At 39.8% G+C, this 22,333-nt stretch overlaps 1 protein-coding gene across 1 annotated transcript in view; it reads right to left on the bottom strand.

Moving 5' to 3' along the window:
* Positions 1–22,333, bottom strand: part of gabra2a (gamma-aminobutyric acid type A receptor subunit alpha2a) — a 65,113-nt gene that overhangs the window by 1,483 nt on the left and 41,297 nt on the right. Inside the window, exon 10 of the mRNA XM_040137252.1 lies at positions 4,699–4,901. Coding sequence (XP_039993186.1) covers positions 4,699–4,901 — 203 coding nt within the window. The remainder of the gene's footprint in view (positions 1–4,698; positions 4,902–22,333) is intronic.

Genomic DNA, 22,333 nt, shown 5'->3' with positions numbered 1-22,333 from the left:
CTCTTTTCCTAGTTCCTGTCAGTACTTGTGCTGCAGCATTTTGGATCAGCTGGAGAGTGTTTATAGACTTGTTGGGACAGCCTGATAATAAGGAGTTGCAATAATCCAGCCTAGAGGTAACAAAAGCATGGACTAGTGAAAAAAGGCAGTCCTCGAAGAGTGTATTATGTGGGAGTTAAAGGACATATCTTGATCAAAGAGAACTCAGAGATTCTTAACAGTGGTGCTGGACGCCAGGGCAAAACCATCCAGAGTAACTTTACCATTAGATAATGTGTTTCCGAGGTGTCGGGGGCCAAGTACAATAACTTCAGTTTTGTCTAAGTCTAACAGCAGAAGGTTGCTGGTCATCCAGGTCTTTTAGTCCTTAAGGGAAGCTTGAAGCTTAGCTAACTGATTGGTTTCATCAGGCTTCATTGACAAATACAATTGGGTATCATCTGCATAACAATGGAAGTTTATGGAGTGTTCCCTAATAATATTGCCTAAAGGAAGCATATATAAGGTGAATAGAACTGGTCCAAGAACAGAACCTTGTGGAAATCAGTGACTAACTTTTGAGTATGTGATGATTTATTGTTAACGTGCACAAACTGAAATCAATCTGATAAATAGGACTTAAACCAGCTTAGAGTGGTTCCTTTAATGCAAATTAAATGTTCCAGTCTCTGTAATAGGATGTGATGGTCATTGGTATCAAATGCAGCACTAAGGTATAACGAGACAAGTAGAGAGACAAATCCTTTGTCCAATGCAGTAAGAAGGTAATTTGTAACTTTCACCAGTGCTGTCTCTGTGCTATGATGCACTCTAAATCCTGACTGATAATCCTCAAATAAACTATTATCATGTAAAAAGTCACACAACTGGTTGGTGACAGCTTTCTCAAGGATTTTTGAGAGAAAGGGAAGGTTAGATGTGGGTCTATAGTTGGCTAAAACTTCTGGATCAAGAGTAGGGTTTTTAAGAAGAGGTTTAATTACAGCTGTTTTAAAGGACTGCAGTACATAGCCTGTTAATAAAGACATATTGATTATATCTAGTAAAGAAGTGCTGACTAAAGGTAAAACTTCCTTAAGCAGCCTAGTTGGGAAGGGGTCTAAGAGACAAGATGGTTTAGATGAAGACATTATTGAAGTTAGTTGGCGAAGGTTGATGCAAGAAAAAACCATCTAAGTATATATCAGGTATACATCCAGTATATCGGTCTTGATTCAGAGTTATTCAAAAACTACTCATTAACAATTCATTAATTATCATGTTGTTCCTGCTTAGCTCCTCACTCATTCATCAGTAACATTAACATTTTTGTGTAACATTTTGTAAAATGTTGCAAATTAAAGGAAAAACCTGAAAAAGGAGAGGAGTAGCATGTAGTCCACCGACAGTGCCACCAGGTTCAAAACAGACATTACCAAAGGAGCAACACCAGACAAGGTGTCAGGAGACACACTGAAATCATGTGCTAACCAGCTGGCAAGGGCAGTTCACCAGCGTCTTTAACCTCTCCTCACAAGAGGCTGTAGTCCCAACCTGTCTTAAATCCACCACCAAAGCATTAATGACTATAGCCCAGTTGCCCTAACACTAGTTATGAAGTGCTTTGAGAGGCTTGTAACAACTCACATGAAGCCCCCCCGCACTGAGCTGGACATTCACCACTTTGCTTATCAAGGAAACAGATCTGTGGAGGATGCAGTCTCACTCACACTTCATTCAGCCCTGTCCTACCCAAAGCATCCAAACACATATGTCAGGATGATATTTGCTGACTTTAGTTCTGCTTTCAATACTATAATCCCCCACAAACTTGTAGACAAACTCAGCAACCTGGACTAGCCACTTCACTCTGCTCATGGATTATGGACTTCCTCGCCAACAGACCATAAACTGTCAAAATCGGCAACCTTACAACTACGACCCTCATCCTCAACACAGGTGCACCGCAGGGCTGAGTGTTTAGTACAGCCCTCTTCACTCTTTTCACCCAAGACTGCAACCCCTTCCACTCATCTAACACTGAGTGAAGTTTGCTGACGACACCACTATAATGGGACTTACACCATTCAGCCAACCACAACATTAAAACCAGTAACAGGTTTTAATGTTGTGGCTGATTGGTGTATCCAACAATGAGGAGACACACTACAGAGAGGGGGTCCAACATCTGGTTGAGTGGTGTTTGGACAATAACCTGGTCCTGAACACCACAAAAACCAAGGAGATCATTGTGACTTTAGGAGATCCAGGAAGACCACATATTCCCTTCTCCGCCTGAATGATGAAGAGGTGGAAAATGTCAATGACATAGAAATTCCTGGGGATCCATGTAACAAAAGTTTGTAGAAAGCTCAACAGAGGCTTTTCTTGCTAAGAAAACTCAAAAGGCCGAACTTCCCTCTCAGCTCCTAGTAAACTTTCATCATAAGGAGTATCCTCTCCCATTGTGCCATGGTGTGTTATGCCAGCTGCACTGCAAAGAAAAAAAAATGGCACAGAGGACTGTAGGAGCTGTGCTCCCAAACCCGGGCACAATGTATGCCAGCTGTCTACACAAAAAGGCTAGCAACATCAGTAAGGACCCAATCCACGCAGGTCACAGTCTGTTTGTCCCCTTGCCACTGGGGAAGAGATATAGATCCATCAAAGCCCAATCAAATAGACTGAAGAACAGCTTCTCCCCCAGAGCTGTAGCCTCCATTATTAGTAAGATATCTTACAGATATGTTACTGAGCTCCTGGGGTTCTTGTTGGGTGATGTTGTCTGCATTGTGTTAGTTGTTTAGAGTCATGGATGCCTGAGATGATGATCCAGGTTACACTGGGAGGTTTAAAAACAAGCTCAGTGGAAGGAAAATACCAACCAAGAATGGCTCCAAATTGACACTGCACTTGATCCCAGGTTCAAAGATTTAAAGTGTCTCCCCAAACCTGAAAAGGCAACCTGATGAGAGAGGACAGGCAAGTTCAGAATCCATCTACTGAGACAGCAGGAGAACAGCCACCAACGAAGAGGAAGATGTCCATCACCTTGCATTCGTCTTCTGATTCAGACACTAATGATGAAGTGGAATCCTTAGAAAAACTCTTGTAATGTACCATCAACTGTTGATATTGACACAGGATGTTCATTTAGCTTTTTGGGAAGGCACTAAAATTCAGTTTGGACTTCCTCAAGTGGTATTTTTCTTGGAAATGAATAATCATAGGTCACATCTTCAAGCCCAAGTTAAAAATATGCCACTAAACAAATATTGTTTAAAAGAAACTTTATTTGCCTTGATCCTACATTGTTGTTTCAGCATGGAATGACAGGTTTACAAGTGCGATTAAGCATTATTACTCCCCGACACATAGAAACAGGGATTTGAACCCAGAACCTTCTTCCTGTGAGGCAACAGTGCTAGCCACTGCACCATCACACCACCATACCGCCCTCCCCAAGAAGAAAATCCATCCAAAACTGCAAAAAACTGCAGATTAAACTTTGCCAAAGAACACGAAAAGAAGCCTGATGAATGTTGGCAACAAATTCTTTGGTCCCATGAAACCAAAATAAATTAGTTTGGATCAGAGGGGGTCCAGCACGTTTGGTTGTTGACCAGGGCAGGACTACCACAGTGACTTCAAAGTGCCGACCGTGAAACATGGAGGTGGCAATGTGCTAATGTGGGGCTGCATGAGAGCAAAAGATGTAGAAGAGATGACGTTTATAAATGGCGCTATGAATGAAAGTTTGTACACAAATACTGAAGGAAAACATGACCCCCTAGTCTCAAGAAGCTTGGCAGGAGAGGTGTTTTCCAACATGATGAAGAACTGAAACACAGCAAAACTCATACAAGAGTTTTAAAGGAGAAACAAGTGAAAACTATGACCTAGCCAAGTCTGTCCCGACTTGAATCTAAAAGAACAAACACCTTTGAAGTATCTTAACGTAGACGGTAGAGCAACAAAACCCTTCCAGCAAAGAGCAGCTAAAAAGAAGAATCTGTGAAGAATCAGAACATCACTCCACAGATGTGTGTTACACTGGTGTCATCTCCAATAAAGGTGGACGCACAAAACATTAAAAAAAAAAGAAGAATTGAATCTCACTAATGAAGAGTTTACTGATCTTTGCTGCAGTTGGTTCTTTAAAATGGACCTTTGTAGTTTAATTAGTTAAACATTTGTTTTTTTAAATGAATCGACCTCATTCTTCATGGGCTTCTGCTAAAAACAAATTGCACATTACAAGAGAACATAATCCAGGCAGAATTTCTAAGAGACATATGTAAGTACTTACACATGTAAGTAGAAGCAAAACTGTATTAAACATCATCACACACATACTCAGAACAGCAGAGTGGTGAATATAACATGACATGTTGTACTGATGTTGTACTGAAATATACATTATGCTGAATTTACTGTGTGAACTGTTGTGATAGTAGGCTACAGGTAATTCCACCACCCGCAATGTGTTTTTTACCCAGCTTTTACAACTGACCAGCCTTTATTGCTCTCAATTAACACCTAATGGTGGTGTATATACACAGCATCTATACACCATACAGTAGCTATATTCTGTATCAATTGAACAGCAACTTGAACAGAACAGCGTTTGACTAAACGGTGTGGTTTACTTGTTCTGGTAACTCAGTATATTTTTTCAACGGGCTGCACTTGGTCCCTCCAGGTGTTTGACAGCTCTACCTTGTCATTGACGATGCTCTTTCCATCCCAGGCCCAGCCTCGCTTGGTGAAGTAGTTGACGGTAGCAAATTCAATGAGTGCAGAGAAGACAAAGGCATAACAGACAGCGATGAACCAGTCCATAGCTGTAGCATAGGCCACCTTAGGCAATGAATTACGGGCACTAATACTTAGGGTGGTCATTGTGAGAACCGTGGTTACACCTGGGAAGGGAAAGCAAAAGCATACAGAAAAAAATGATATTCAGGTTGAGAGAATATATTAAGTAGAAGGCAGACAGTGCAGGAAGATGTTAAGTTAACTGTTACTTTTAATAAAACATTTAAAATATTGATAAATCTGCCATCCCGACTTTCTCAATTTTTTTTTTTCAATCATAGACATCCTGATGTCTGAAAGATGTCAAATGCAGCATGCCAAGTTATTTACAGCTTGACACAGAAAACATGAGGCCCTCTCGATGAAGTGATAAGGACACAGGATGGTACATTACAAGATGCAGATGTTTGCAAGTGCACTAGTGGTTCAAAAAAACATGTGCATTATGCATTATGTGCAGAACACAGCTAAACACAAACAGACTATATATACAAAAGTCATGTTACTTGTCATAAGGAGTTCTACTCAACCTGTAAAAACCTGTACATTGTAAGTTCTTCTATGACTCTGGAGATGATTTGTAAATTCTGACCCCCCCCCATGGTGTCTTAGTGATGTCATCGAAGCTATCTCAGTTTGATCTTTGAGAATATGGATTTATATCAAAATCCCTGTGTTACAACACTGTGTTGTAACTGCGGTATGCAGTTTGAAAGATGTGGGAACAATGCGTGGGTTACATTATGTGTTTTTGGAATGTGACTCATGCTAGGAAGTCCCCCAACTTCATGGAAGAGCAATGTTAAATCATTGGAGTACCCCCACTTACTAAAATTAAAGATAACAGAAGATAAAGCTCAACACTCAGGAAGTGACAAACACTGCTGAAATTTTGTCAGTAGCAAGGTGTTAAAGAATTCTTCACATATTAACAATTGCTACAACCCAAAAGGCACCTCACGAATAACCACTCCTCAAAAAATGTTACCTGTCATTTTCTACAAACACTTGTTCCATCAGAATAATCTGACAGATGCTACAACTTCATGTGAGCTTCTAGATCCACTTACATCAGTCCTGTTAGTGCTTTTTTTCCCTTTTTGCAGGAGCTACTGTATCTGCTGTAGTATGACTGTGTAGACCTTTCTGCATGTACTGACACTGAATATACTGTAGCTAGATTAGAACATTTAGCAGTTGGTTGAGTCTGCTGTGTAGGATTTGTTTTTAAGTCTTGATTAGAAACTTAAAAAGACTAGAGGTGTCAGTCATTTCCTGTGGTTGAAGAAATATATCATTATAAAAACGAATGAGTGAAAGGCCTCTTCAAATTCTCTTCAGTGTAGGCCAACGGCAGGAATATGATATATTTGGTCTCTGACCTTGATAATGTAAGAAGAGGTTTTTTGTCTTTCACAGACTGATGGAGGAGTTTTAGCAACAAGAAAAGCATTAGGTCTTCATTAACATAAGCATACACACACAAGCACACACACATGCATACTATTTGTACTGCAGGTAATATTTAAAAGCTCTCTACCACACAGTGACCACATCACTACCCACTGTAAGAGAATAATATGATTTCTTTTTGATGTTGCAATCCTTATTTGTACAAACACACACACACACACACACACACACACACACACACACACACACACACACACACACACACTCACACACTCACACACATGCAAAACCATGCAACCCCCCCCCTTCTATATTTCATCCTAAAGAATCTGCATTGTGGAACATTTTGCAAATGCAAATCAATGTTAGCCCCTTTGTTTAGATCTCACTAGTGTTAAGATATTCCACAAAGAATTAATTGATGCAGAGGCCATGCACTTCTGTGACTATTCTCTTGTCAACCAGATCTGACTTCATCATGGAAGTCCTATAGAAAAGTTTAAAAACAGAGAGGGTATAAAAGCATGACCTGACCGACAATATAATGCAATCCAAAGGCACTGTAATAAGGACTGAATATCAAACCTCAATATCAGTTCTGCACTGTATTGAAAATCAACATTTCCTCCAAACTAAACAAAAACCAGGACCATATGACTAATCTTTAGACCTACCCTTGGGTTGCCAGTTGTTGCGCGGGCAATAACTCAATATCTTGGTCTATAGCAAGATACCTTAAAAAACACTGGCCAGATTATTATAAAGGTTTATATGTATATTCATGTTACACTGAAAAAGTCTCCTTCTTACCAAGTCATTTTTATCTGTATCAAGGTGTGATTGGATAGAAAGTCAATGGAAAGATGCAAATCGGTGCTTAGACACAAGTTCACCTATTGAGGCAAAGATGCATCTGTACAAGTTGAAAATGTATCAATCTGTGAAAAATTTGCAACAAATGGAAAAGTGAGAGTGAGGGGAAACGACAGACGGAAGCTAGCTTACAGCTAATGTCTTAAGAGTTGGTACACTTACTGTGTGGGGTGAATAAACATGGAGTGCACATTCGGTCCAGTCTTGATTCTCTTAAAACAGATGGTTTGTTTATGAATTTGGGGAATATTACACATACCCAACTCAACCATTCATCCACCAAGATAGTTTTGCAGTGTCGGCATAGTAAGAATCATCCTTTCCCAGTGGTTCCCAGTGGTGGCCTGCCAGGATTTATTACATTTCTGAGGTAAAATTAACTGTAAATAAACTAGGTAGCAAAGTATCTGTGTGAATTGGGGACTCAGATGTGAGGGGAAAAAAACACAAAGTAACAAACTTTATATGTGTACACATTAATTGCTGCCACTATAGATTACAGACAAATTACACAACAACAACTACAACACAAAACACACTAAGTAAACCAAAGGGATGTGTGGAATGGTATTAGAATGTATGACAGATCTGACGATCACCTGAAAGCAGCTGGTAAAAGTGGTGGTAATCTGGAATTCAGGGGGAAAGCAGATTTTAATTTAAGCACTTCCATGAAAATCGGTTCAACAGTTGTATTGCCCCCAATAAAACAAGAACCCTGCGTTTAAACTTTGATAGCTACATGAAAAGGGCTATGCTTGTGGGTGTTTTGACTGAGGCTTTAGTACACTGCCTTGACACAGGGCGGTTGCTTTCGCTAAAAACCGCCAAAACAGTGCCAGAGCAAGCAGCTTGCATGTCGAGAGAAGGAGTGGGAGAAATAAAGTGTGAAAACCAAAAGTGATGTGAAATCTGACAAACTTCTACAAAGAAACACTTCTCCCACACACACACACACCCACAGTCATACATAGGAAAATCCCACAACTCTCCTTCTTCCCATTGTCTTTGGCTACATTTCACAGACACATCTTCTTTAGAGAAAAAAAAAGACAGTGGCCTCAAATCTGCCAAATCACACACCTCTTAGGCTATCTAATAGAAAACTGACACTCTGGCTACTTTGGTGAAAAATAAAAAGTTGACAAAGAAAGTTGTAAAAAGTATGAAAGAGTTTTCACAAACACACAGCAGCATAGACACAGACCTCTTCCCCCCTTTTCTACTGGCTTGAAGGTGTAAGTTGACAAAAAGTCATCAGAAAAAGAATTAATGAATGAAAAATGTTGTAAGAAAGTGATGTGAAAAAGGAATGAATGAATGCAATCTGAAAAACACCAGCACATACAGGCTGTTAACATGACGATGACGATGAAGATTTTGTCCATTGTACGCCTCGTTCCTCTTTTCTGTTATCACAATTAAAGGACACGAGCCCTTCAGGCGTTTACCCTCAGGTTATTGGTGTTTGCTGACGGACCAGACTCTTCATTGTTTCACGTCGACAAAAAAGCTGAAAATGGCTTTTTGTGACATTAAGGAAGTATTTCTAAATATTTTACTAAGATTTGGTCAGAATTATTACCAGCTCGACTAGCTAATTTACCAATCTAAAGTGTTCAAAACCCCTCTAAAGCAGCAAATGAGCCCTGAATGACATTGGCCTGGCTGGGCTGAATAATTTGGCTTTGTTTCAGCAGATTAAGGTTGAAAAAAGTTATGCCTTAAAATTCAAATTGCAAACTGTGTATAATTACTTTCTTTGGGCAGAATAAAGTTCATTTCTTTAGTAATCAGTTTCTTTTTGCATTTGTCTTGTGTTTCCTTTATTTTTCTCACCAGATGTTAATCCTTTCTGATTCAGAATCTTTGTTATGATCCCATTTGCTTTGCAATTTTTTTTCTTTTTTTAGTTTCGTAAACTGAGCAGCAAAGTGCTCTCTGATGCAGACCTTTAAATCACTATCTAGAGCGAAATGTGTTATAATATGTTTTTTCATAGGTTGAGAAAAAGATGTGCTAAAAACTCTTTGCCCGTATCAGTTTGTAGTTTTTCAGGGATTCTGCTCTGTGTTGGTTGCAATATTAGGGCTGCAGAAGCCTGAATTAGCTGAGTTCCAGTTTTATTTTCCAGACCTATAATAGTTGTTTTTCAATACACTCTTTCTAATAAATATCTTTCTTTTTATTACATCATATTTTTTTAAAAATGAGTGAGGTCAAACTTTTTCTGTATACAATTTATTAAGCCAACAATAACTTAAATGACATACATAAACAGTTTTCACATGAAACTATAAGCTATGTACAAGTGAATCATAAAGGAATGATAGTTTGCAAACATTTTGGTCATCTCTTTCATCCTGTCTCTACGGGCATGGCAGGAAGTTAGCAGGCAAATTTGACAGTATTCTATCCAATTGCTGGCTATCTGTGTCACTAGCTGCTCCTGTTCCCCTCTGCCCCCTGTCTCCAGCCTCTGTTTCTCCCCTCATTTCCCCCAGACCTGCCTTCCTCTAGTCACCCACTGGATTTTCTCAGACCTTCCTCCTTGTGCCCATTCACCTGTTCTCACTTCCCCAGTAAGCCCTGCACTATTGTACCACCCCTGTGTCCCCAGTCTTTGTCAGATTGTCTGCTTTTGTTCCCGGTTATGTTTCCTTGTGTTCCTCAAGCGGAGAAGCCTGACTGTCTGTCTACTGACCTGCCTGGTTATCCAACCATCTACCTGTAAGCCTTGTTTTCTTCAATAAAAGCTACTTAACTGCATCAGCCTGCCTTTGTTTCTCTGATATCGCTCTTCTGCTTATTTTTAGCACCGGCCATCAATTCACGTTTCATCCAGGGCCTCGTTTTTGCCTGAGGAAGCGGGCGGAAACCCCTGCTGCTGCTCCGCTGCCCAGTTCTTCTTGCCTGCTAGGCTGGTGAAGCTTACAGATGAATGCTGATGTCCTTTTTGGCCATTGATTCCCTTTGTACAAAAAAGCAAAAATGACTTTTAAACTCTCTTCATCTCCAAATATTAAGCTTCAATGGGAAAAAGTTGAGATTTTACACGTTTTATTACTGTTTAACAGCAAAGTGGGAACTTAAAGGCTCGTGGCACAATGTAGCTGTTTCATGCCCCTAGGGGCTGCTTCTGCTGCTTGGGCAATGCTTTAAGCTTCCAAATGTCAGTGGGCGTCCTCTCTGTCAGATACATCCCTCTCAAAAAAAAAAAAAAAAACATTTAAATTCTTCCCCCTCCATATGTGGAACTTTGAAGCAAAAAAGGTTGACTTTTTGGCATTTTTCTTCCCATTTAGCTGTGAAGCAGCAGACTCGAGGATCCCTGGAACTGTTCACACCAAAATGGATTTATAAGCTTGCTTACTTCTCATGGCAGCAAGGTGAGAGCAAGGTTTCCAGATCCCAGTTGCTGGCTCACTTCAGGGGCTGCGTAACCATAAACAATTTCAGAGAATGGACCTGCAAAGGGTTAAAGAAAAAACTGATGTCTATCACTCAGATTGCAGACTATCTGTGGATTATATATAATTTCTGCTAGGACAAACTTACCCTCAGTTTTTCAGTTTGATTGATTTCCTTGAAGCATTCCAGAGAGAAAAAGCTGATAAAACATATCCGTTTTTATAAAAATGAAATTTTATATGTATGTATTCAAATGTTGTTGATGTTAAAAAAAATCTAAAAATACCTCCATATTATCGTGAAAAGCCCTTTTTGTCTTTTTGGTCAAGGCGAGATAATGTAGCATTTGGTAAATCAGTAAGCACCAATAACCCGAGGGTGTCGTGACCTGAGTTTTTCTTCCTGTGTTTGTGTTTTCCCACCTTTTTTGATTGCTTGCCCCCCCCCCCAATTAGTTTCATCTGTGTCCTATTGTCCTCCCCTCACTAATATATTTAAGTCTCTGTGTTCCCTTCACTCCTTGTCAGTTCGTCTGTGTTTGCTCATTTGTGTTTCTCCCTACATTGGATTGTCAGTTTTGTTCCTCAGTTTGCTAGTTCCTACTACCTGTATTCCTGGATTCCTGTCTGCGATCTTGTTCACCTGTATAACTGCAAGTTAATTTCACTCATTAAATAGTCACTTCACTCATCCAGCCTGCCCCCGTTTATATCTGCATTTGGGTCCAGAAGTCATTGAACATTACAACTCAAACCGACCAGTATGGACCCAGCAGATGTTCTGTTTGAGTATGAACTGTATGATTTGTTTTATACGCTTGTGTACATTTATGCAGAGCAGAAATCACAGAGGTGGCTCTGAGGGTGGCTCGCCACGGTGGTCTCCAAACAGCCATGGTTGGGGAGTTCATTGCCTGAGAGGCTTAAGGACTTTTGAAACACTCCTTATTCCCAGCCTGTCTTCCAGGTGACTAGCCACCAGCCTGAATCCCAGTCATAAAGTCTCAATGCCCACAAGCCTCCACCCTGCTGCCAAGCTTGCTGGCTCTCAGTCTGTCAGTTAGCTAACTCCCGACCTGTAGTCTGGGGATCATCCGCCTGCAGCCAGCTCCATCAGCCAAAGACTCTGTTAGTCTCCAGTCAGCTTCTTAGTTGGTTAGCCTATGACCTGTTAGCCTCCAGCATGCTAATCACCAGCACGCAAGCCTTCAGCCTACACCCTGGTCTGCTAGCCACCAGCATGCTATTCTCTAGCCAGCCTCCCAGTCAGCTAGCCTCCTGCCTGGTCCTGCTCCTGAGCCAGCTAGCCACCTGCATGCTCCTGCTCTCAAGTCGACCAGCTTCCTGATCCTTACCATGAAGACCTTGAGCAGTCCCCTTTCCTGAGGACTCGCCTAGCTTTTCCTAGAAGGGGTCGGAGCCCCAAGAAGGAAGCATGGGTATCAGAGATGTTGATCCTCCAAGCTGCCCTTACATCACAGAGCTCAGCAGCACAGAGCCCCCCCTGCCCAGCATTACAGATTCTCTGATACCTAAAAAGCCCCGTCTGGAAAGTATTTCAGATTTCGGTCATTAGATGGCAACATTGTGGAACCTTGAGATCAAGTTCTATGCAAGTTATGTAAAAGTAGCATAGCATTCCAGCACTAGCAACCTGAGGGCGCATCTCGAAAATATGCACCCAAGTAGTTATGTCTGTTGTTGTATTGGTTTGCCCTCTTATGGACAAAATGCACAAAAATAATGGATTAATGGTTTGAACCCAAGTATTTTTTTAAGGAATAATCAAACGTCATTTTTGGCCAATTTAGATTTTTTGCGCTATTACTAGTACTTATTACTACATACTGGCTATCGCCATTTCACACAGTTTATTATTCATGATGTTTGATGCACACTGAGTGTACAGTGCTCAAAACACAAAATAACCAAGGATAATTGTATATACCTTACATTTCGCATCATATACAGTTAGGTACATAAGTATTCGGACAGTGAAATTATTGTAATTTTGCCTCTGTACATCACCACAATGGATGTGAAACGAAGCCATCAAGATGTGACTGAAGTGTGGACTTTCAGCTTTAATTCGAGGGGTTTAATAAGAATATAAAATTGACTATTTAGGAATTACAGCCATTTTTGTACTTAGCCCCCTTTTTCTAGAGGCTCAAAAGTAATTAGACAATTGACTGACAATCAGTTGTGGCCTGTTCCCCCGACAGTTTAAGCAGATAAAAGGTCTGGACTTGATTCCAAGTGTTGAATTTGCATTTGATAGCTGTGGGAACTCTCAATATGTGGTCCAAAGAGGTGTCAATGCAAATGAAGGACGCCATCATTAGGCTGAAAAAACAAAACAAACCTATCAGACAGGTGGCAGAAACTTTAGGAGAGGTCAAATCAACAATCTGGTACAGTCCTAAAAATCAGGAATGCACTGGTGAGCTCGGCAACACCGAAACGCCCAGAAGACCACAGAAGATAACTAAAGGAGATGATCACAGAATTCTTTCCTTGGTGAAGAAAGACCTCTTCACAACATCTAGCCAGAAGAACACTCGAGGAGGAAGGTGAATCATTCTCAAAAGCTACAATCAAGAGAAACCTTTGTGATTGTAAATACAGGGGATTTACCACAAGCTGCAAATCACTGGTAACACTCAAGAGCAGAAAAACTAGATTAGACTTTGCCAGGAAACAAAACTAAAAACCAAAAAAGACTGATCAGTTCTGGAACAAGATTCTTATGACAGATGAAACCAAGATTAACTTGTACCAGAATGGTGGGAAGAGAAGAGTATGGAGAAGGAAAGGAACGGCTCATGATCCAAAGCCACCACATCATCTGTCAGACATGGTGGAGGCATGGGCATGTATGGCTGCCAATGAAACTGGGTGACCACTGTTTATTGATGATGTGACTGCTGACAGAAGTAGGATGAATTCTGAAGTGTATAGTTCTATACTATCTGCTCAGATTGAGCCAAATGCTGCAAAACTGATAGGACAGTGCTTAACAGTACAGATGGATTATGACCCAAAACGTACTGCAAAAGCCACCCAAGAGCTTCTCAAGGCAGAGGAATGGAATATTCCTCGAGGGCCAAGTCAGTCACCTGAGCTCAACCCAACTGAGCATACTTTCCACTGGAGACCACTGTCACATCTTCTAACAGTTACAGTTTGATGGGTGAGGCAGTTGGGGGCAGGCTGTTGTCCTCATTGCCTCATATGGATGTGGGGGTGGTTGTACCCCCCCCGTGGTTACCCCAGAACAGGACACAGCCAAAACCTCCATGAAATCCAAAGAAATTATTAAACACATAACAAAAAAGTAACTCTTTATTTGGTCTGTCTGTTATTGTTGTTACTGCAGATCTTTAAGATGTGATGAACTTTATTAACACTCTGGAGTCTGACGCCTGGCAGCCACTTTTTTTTGAGGTAGTTTGACATGTCTTGACATTTTTATATAATATACCTATCTAAAAAGCATTGGTCCCAAAGTGCTACATATGCTCATATTTAGCCAAACTCAGAGTAATGGTTATTCTCTGGGAGTGCCGCTGGCTGACGTAGATCTGGGACCCAGCTAGCCAGGGCTTTAGATGCATAACCGCGGCAAGCAGGGGTGTGAAAAACAGGTATCCACAAACTCTGGTCGTTTTGTTCTTGAAGGTAGCATTTGGGATAATAGTTTTTCCATTATTAAGAACATTGCTATATAAAGCAATTTGACTGACAGGGAAATGTATGCCTGTATAGCCACAGAATAAGGGAAACACTAGATGTTTGGGACAGCTATTTTCATTACCTGTGCATTGATCTTGATTGAGTGGGTTGATCAGACTAAACTGTCATCTATATTGTGACTCTTGTCACAATATAGATGACAATCAATGTAGTAATCTTGAAATGAAATAAGTTCCTTTTAAATACGTTACCACTTGCAGTATGGTATACTGCCACCATTTTGTCTGAGTGCAACATCTAAGACATAGCCAACATAGGTGTTGGCTACACATAGGTGATTAAATCATTCAGAAATTTCATGTGGTTTGACTACTAAAGTGTTGGAACTTTGGAGTGACACTATTTTTTTCAAAGCCAAGTGGCCTACACAGTGAATATGGTGAAGTAGGTGTCAACACATTGTTAATAGTGCCCTTCCCCACTGTCAAAGGTAGTGGCCCATCAGTCTGGAATGTCGCTGTGGCCCTCTCTGCCCCCCACATCCATCAGTTTGGAAAGTCAGTGTGAATTGTAAGAAAAGAAGAGACAATAAAGGTCTTTTTAAAGTTTATTGTGTTCAAACCCAAACATAAAATGGACTTAATTTTGATGAACAGAAAGTGCAATCAAATTATATTACTGGGATAATACAATGAAAGGGGTTGAATATGTCTGAAAACAGCATTTTCCATTTTTCATTTTCTTGAAAAATATTTTGTGGTGTAAAACTCATGTTACTTACTAGTAATTCATCATATATATTATTGTTGCAAATTAAATATCATATGATGTGTAAATGTATTAAATGGTATCTACTGAAATTAGTGATTTGGGGGGCTTGAACAGTTTTGCAAGGCACTGTAAGCATGTCACATTCTCATTAAGGTCTGATCGTAGAATCACCCCTGTTCATGACGGAAGTATGAGCTCTAGAAAGCAATATGATGTGCTGTGCCGTGCAGAGTTGATGGAAATAAAATAATTCACTTACTCATCACAAACATCCTCAGTGGGATTGAATCAAAGCTCAAAATGGCAACATTCAACGTTCTTCCTCACTGTCCTCACCACTTTCACCTGAGGAGAAGTTGCAATCATCACCCCTCACGTCCAGGATCTGTTCCAAGGCTTCAGCAACAGAGAAGCATCGTTGTGCCTTCTTCCTCAGTCAGGGTAAAAAACGACCCAAACATGTGCTCTTGTTACTAGGAGTCAAATTTGGGGTTTTCACACGTTTTCTTGCCTCACAATGACCTAAAAATGACTGCCAAATCTAGACAGGTGACTATTAAAGCCAACTTTTAGTTGATTGTTGAGAGGCTGTCTGTAAGGGGGTCATGAGGGTGATGGTTTGTTTGAGGCAGGAATGGCCACCAGCTCCAATGATGCAGAAATCTAGTGGAGGGTATTTCTGTAGATAATAAATGGGGCTTGGGAAACCAATTGACCAATTTCATTGGGAAACCAATGAACACATCGATGAACTTGGCTGTGTGGTCGCAGATGGCCTGAAACTGAATAGTTTTCTATTCAGGTAACAGTCTGCATCCTCTGTTGGTGTCTTCATACGGATGTGGCTCTGGGCATGTCAAAGGCCCAAGCCACAATGAAGTATGAAGTACCACTGACTAACCAAAATAGTAAGACCAGCGTCTAAATGATGGGTCCCTAGCCATGGTGACAGATTGTGCGAAGGACAGCCATCAGAGCATTGAAGTTATGCCCTGGAGACACAGAAGTCCACTCCCAGGTCACTTTGACCATCAAAGTACATTGCCAGTACTGGCACTGTAGCATTTAGCTGGCAGTACTGCCTGGGGTTTGGAGGCTGGAGAAAGAAAAACAAACAACATAATACATAATTCTCTTTAAATAAAATTCAATTAAATTTATTTTAATGTTTAAAGAATGTGTTTTCTCTTGCATTGCACTTTGAATGACTGTAGCATGCTAAATGCAATATACAGCGCATACATGAATAGGTCATGAATAACATCTATTTTGATGTTTATTCTGTTGCCTCTGCTTTCACTCTTATATTGTGACTATATGTTGGCGTGAAGACCAATTAGAACATAGACAATTAAGACTAAAAATGATGGTTTATTAAGTTAGTATGGGTAATACAGCATAATAGTAGGCAGTGGGTTACAAATGTTTTCTTTTACATTTCCACTTTGCATTACTACAGCAAGTTATTATCAGACAGTAGTACATGAATGTAGATTTATTCTGACACCTATACATACACTGTTGTGCTGTTATATGCTTTTATGTAATGATCAGTGTAGCTAGGGTACAGAGAATTGTAACTTTAGATGGCAGTTTGTTTATTAGGTAAGTTTGATGGAAGGGTAATGCTGCACAATGGTCTAGTCTATGGGCTACGTAGATCAAAACAAAAACAATATGTAAATCAACATATCCTTACGTTTTCAGCCTGTGTCGTCGGTGCCGATGGCCATGTAATTTCCATGTCACTTGAAAGAGGGGCACAGGCTTTACTTTTTAAGTAAAGTGATCAAACAAGCTGGCAGATATTTTGGCGGGTGATAATTGCAGTCAAATTTCGCGATTGTCATTTCCAGTAAATGTACAACAGCCATGTTCGATTTGAGACAACATTACCCTGTCAAGTACATAGTACATAGGCAAGTACAGAGTGTAGACAGTGTTCTGCATGCAAAGGTACTAACAGAAGTATCCGAAATGAGACAGAATACTAGATTACTGGATAATGAAATCACAAACTGAATATCCATAAATGCAGATGTAAGTAATTATTCAATTAAAAATTGTGTTGCTGCCAGTAGACGTGTTTCACGTACATTCAGTGTCTGAGCAGTGAAGAACATTTACACACTGTGGTTTGAGTAGTATAAATACAGAATGCACGTTTTTAATAAATGTACAGATGTTTGTCGAACTAAACTAACTTTAAAAATATTCAAACATACATAAAGAATGCTGTGCCGACAGTGATAAGTGTGTGTAATAATTATATTTGGACAGTGTATATATAGGCAAATACAATTTCCAAACCAACAAAATGTGCAAGACAGCTTTAAAAGCTGACCCAGGTGTGCCACTGTCATCAGAAACAGACATCGCTTCAGAGTAAAGGCCATTTCATTTCTCCAAAAACATATCCTCACATCTTATCCGTGCATCCGTCCCTGCACCTTTCCTGAGAGGGACTAAGATGCAGGAAAAATACACAAGTGAGGGAAACGTGTATGCAATCAAGGGAAATGAGATGTACCCAGAGACATCAAAGGTAAGAGTCCAGAGAACAGACGACTTTTCTTTAAATTGGCTACCCCCTTGTTACAGAGAAAGGAGGGGGCTCCTCATCCAGGAGCGCACACCCTGAGAATTGTTTGTGCATGTGTGTGTACCCAAATCACACACTTAGTTTAGGATTGCAGGGCCATTAATGTGTCTGTTGTTTTGCCTGTCTTATCAGATTTCTTTAATTACAGATATTATAGTGGACAATCCCATCGTGTGGGGTCAAGCGCTGGTCATCCACGCCTTCCACATCCCATTAGCCGTGCCTCTTTTCTCTCAGGTGATAGTCCCAGGCCTTTTGTAGGCATAAAATCTTCTCATTCCTTGACGTGTGGTGTATTTCATTATTTGGTCCCCATGTCAAAATACACAAATACCTAAAAATAGATGGACTCAACACCTCATAATGTATATCAGTCCAATAAAATGTCAGCAGTAATACAAAAGCATCATGAGTAAAGAATGGAATCTAAATCCTACCCTTTTGCTTCAACAAAAACCAAACATTAGCAGTTTCATTAAGTTAGTATTTATTGCGAGAATGATGTAATGAATCGTGCTCTAATATGTTGTTGTTGTTGTGCTCCCTCTCTGCATTTTACATACATCAGTGAAAGTCCAGTCTGCCATGGATCGTACCCTGACAATTAGAATTAACTGAAATACAAATTTAAACTTGCTACAATAAGATGATTTCAGCCTTGAATTTCTTTGAAGTTATAAGAAGCAGCTGCAGATTAATTTCCTTGCTGAGTGGCACTTCAGGAATCACACTCTGAGGTGGAGACAGCTTTCTATTCCCTTCCCTTCCCCTGCCAACTGGGCCAGGGGAGTCTTACTGCAACTATCTTGGAAAGCATAGGACTATCAAGAAAATAACAAGATGTATTTTAATCTTGCATTAACATAAGCAGACAATAAAACATTAAAACCCTAAACAACTACGATAGAACAATATCACCATAAAAGGACAACTGTACCACATGAAACTGTGTGTTGATCCTGTGTATGTTGTACATGCACGCATGCATGTACATGCATCAGAACGACCACTAGTGTGAGGATGTGGACAGTGGCTCACACAATATTCCAATCCAGTCACATCAAAATTACTAGAAAATAAAGGGTAGTTTAACGTCTTTCATTTTAAACTTTCCTAGATATGCTTTAAGGTAATTCTATCAAAAGTCTCCTTCATATGCTGTGATTTCTTACCTGGAGACAACAGATGGTAGTTTCAGTGTAATTCCATTGTATCAGTGTGGGAAAATGCAAAACCACCATGCCAATATCAGAGTTTGATTTTTGTAACGGGGTTGTAATAGGACACATCATAGTGGTAATATATCAGAAAGATTTCTCACTGTCATAATTCTGCTGAAAATATCTGACAAATTGGGAACATGGTTGTATGAGAGTAATATTCTTTATTATACCCAATTATTCTGGGTAATATCAGTGTGAAATCTTTTCATTTATGGAGTATTAATAGGTTAATAGTAAGGTCCAGGAAATCACCATCACTAATTACTGGAAAATTCCTCTTCATTCACCGTTTCAAACTTTGCTTCTTAATAATTCCCTCTAGAGTATACTTCAGATGTTGTGATTTCCTGCCTGAAATTACACGGTTGTTCCAGAGTAATTACCTTGAGGGTGGAAAAATTTAAAACCAACTGAGTCTTCTTAATGTTATACTTTAAACTACCCACAGAAGCCAAAGTCATTACCTGGAAACACAAATGGTGAAGTCAAGAGTTAGATTATTTCTGGTTAGAAGACTTTGGGGTCTTTGGACAAAAGACAACCCAAAGTCTCTTTGAGGTATTTATCTAAATATTTAGATAAATATTGTAAATAAATTACCATCTATAGAAGTCTAGAAGTTCCCAAAAACCAGAAGAGCAACTTTGGGTCTTAAAATACAAACATCAGCTGAATCGTATGTATATATATATATATCTATATATATATATATATATATATATATATATATATATATATAATGTGTGTGTGTGTGTGTGTGTTTGTGTGTGTATGGGTGTGTGTGTGTGTGTGTATACAGTGGGAAAGAAAAAACTGAAATATCACATTGATATAAGTATTCAGACCTTTTGCTATGACACTTGAAATTTAGCTCCTCCACCTGTAGTAAATTCAATTGGACATGGTGTGGAAAGGCACACACCTGTCTATATAAGGACTCACACCTGAAAATGCAGATCAGAGCAAAAACCAAGTCATGAGGTTGAAGGAACTTCCTGCAGAGCTAAGAGACAGGCTTGTGTTGAGGAACAAATCTGAGGAGGGCTACGAAAAAATATTATATATAAGAGCACAGTGGCCTCCATAATTCTTCAATGGAAGAAGTTTGGAACAACCAGGAGTCTTCCTAGAGCTGGACGCCCGGCCAAAGCAATCTGGGGAGAAGGGCATTGGTAAGAGAGGTGACCAAGAACCCGATGGTCACTCTGGCTGAGCTACAGAGATCCTGTGTGGAGATGGGAGACACTTCCGGAAGGACAACCATCACTGCAGCACTCCACCGATCTGGGCTTCATGGCAGAGTGGCCAGATGGAAGCCTATCCTCAGTGAAAGACAAACAAAAGCTGCTTGGAGTTTACAAAAAAGCACCTAAAAGACTCTCAGACCATGAGAGGCAAGATTCTCTGGTCTGATGAAACCAAGATTAAACTGTTTTTGCCTCAATTCTAGAGGAAACCATGCACTACTCATCACTTGCCTAATACCATCCCAACGGTGAAGCATGGTGATGACCGCATCCTAGTGTAGGTTTGTTTTTCAGCTGCAGGGACAGGGGGACTGGTCAGGGTTGAGGGAAAGGTAAACTGAGCAAAGTACAGAGATATCCTTAACGAAAACCTGGTCCAGAGCGCTCAGGACCTCAGACTGGGCCATGACAACTCTGAGAATGTCCTTTAGTGGCCCAGCCAGAGCCCTGACTTGAACCCAGTCAAACATTTCTGGAGAGACCTTAAATGGCTGTCCATCGACGGTCCCCATCCGCAGAGAAGACTGGCAGAAAATCCCCAAATCGAGGCGTGCAAAGCACATCATACCCAAGAGGACTTGAGGCTGTCGTTGCTGCCAAAGGTGCTTTAACTAAGTACTCAGTAAAGGCTCTGAATAATTATGTCAATGTGATATTTCAGTTTTTCCTTTTTAATAAATTTGCAAAAAATTCTAAAATTATGTTTTGGCTCTTTTATCACAGGATATTGAGTATAGATGAGGGGAAAAATGAATTTATACAATTTTATTATAAGGCTACAACATAAAAAAATGTGAGAAAAAGTGAAGGGGTCTGAATACTTTCTGAATGTACTGCATATACAATATCTTTTATACATATTTATATATATATATATATATATATATATATATATATATATATATATATATATATATATATATATATATGTGTGTGTGTGTGTGTGTGTTACATGCTACATTTGTAGTGTTGCCTACGAACAAAGTGAACAAAGTGATGGTACATTGGACATAAATAAAATAATATTTGACAGGTTTTCCAATTTATAGGCCCAAAAATGTAATGTATCCTCAACACGATAAAACATGCTCTCTTTCATACCGAAAATGTTTGGAATAATACATGTAAAGCTTACTTGTTTGTTTTTTTTTTTTTTTTTTTTTACAGTTTTTGAAATGATGTCATTTTTTTCAAACAATTTTTAGTAGCTATGGCCCCTGTGGAAAGGGTTGTTTCTGTGCCCATCTTTGTAATGGTGTTTTACTTTGTTCATTTAAATTGCACAGTTCTGAGAAGGATTACAAATTCTGGCTTTGAGAAATATGAAAAGCTATCACCATATAATGTCTTCCTCTGATGAGTTGGGACACAGTTGACACCATCAAAAACATTTTTCAGAACGGGCCAACTGTCACCGTTCCACAATGAAACTACAATTAATGTGAGGTTTAAACCCACATCTCTGACGTTAAGCGTCTGATGCTATCTCAATAACGCTAATCAGACACTTAATTCATATCATGAAACACATTCATCAAAATGAGACTGAATAGTCAATCTTTTCAATCAACGTACAGTATACTGTATTATAAGCTTGCTGGTTCAAATATTGCCATGAAAGTCAAACTTTCAAAGAATGCAGCACATTGTGGTACTTCTAGCATTTGATCCCAGGGACTCCTAAATGGCAAAACAACCACGTACTTGTTTAACACGGTCTGATACACACCTAGTGCAAAGCAACCCAGCATTTTACAAAGCCATTTTCACATTCCCAATAGGTGTAAGGCTGCGTTAAGACTGACAGTAGCCCTGTGTGAAAAAATGAAGCCCCCTCACTAATCTGAATTGAGCCAGTCCAGCAGTGAAGAGAGGGTTCCAATTCAGGGAGCTCCAGCAAATAAAGCACACATGCTCGACCAGCAAATAAGTTTAACTAGGCTCGACTTTGCTGCGACGCAATGTGGCATCATCCAGCCAGAACCCATTTTTACCAAACAAACATATCCAAGTACACATTCCTGGTAGATTATTTGTACTATGACCGTGCTATTTCTACTGTTTACCTCCTGATCATCATGATGAAAGATAAAACAGTTTTTGCTGTGATGACTTTCCAGAGTTGTGAAATCCTGTCCATGAGTATTACAAACTGCTGTGCTTTGTTTTGGTATCTGATAAACCTTTAAATGCATTAATCTGTCACTCAAACAGAACTTTCTGGACTGTATTTCACTGTTTCATTGGTACCTTAACGTCATGCCCCCACCAACATAGGCCCTTGCGCTGTTAAACGCAGGG

This window comes from Xiphias gladius, chromosome 10 (genome assembly GCF_016859285.1).
Source record: "Xiphias gladius isolate SHS-SW01 ecotype Sanya breed wild chromosome 10, ASM1685928v1, whole genome shotgun sequence".
NCBI lineage: Eukaryota > Metazoa > Chordata > Actinopteri > Istiophoriformes > Xiphiidae > Xiphias > Xiphias gladius.
This window is presented reverse-complemented; position numbering and strand designations above follow the sequence as displayed.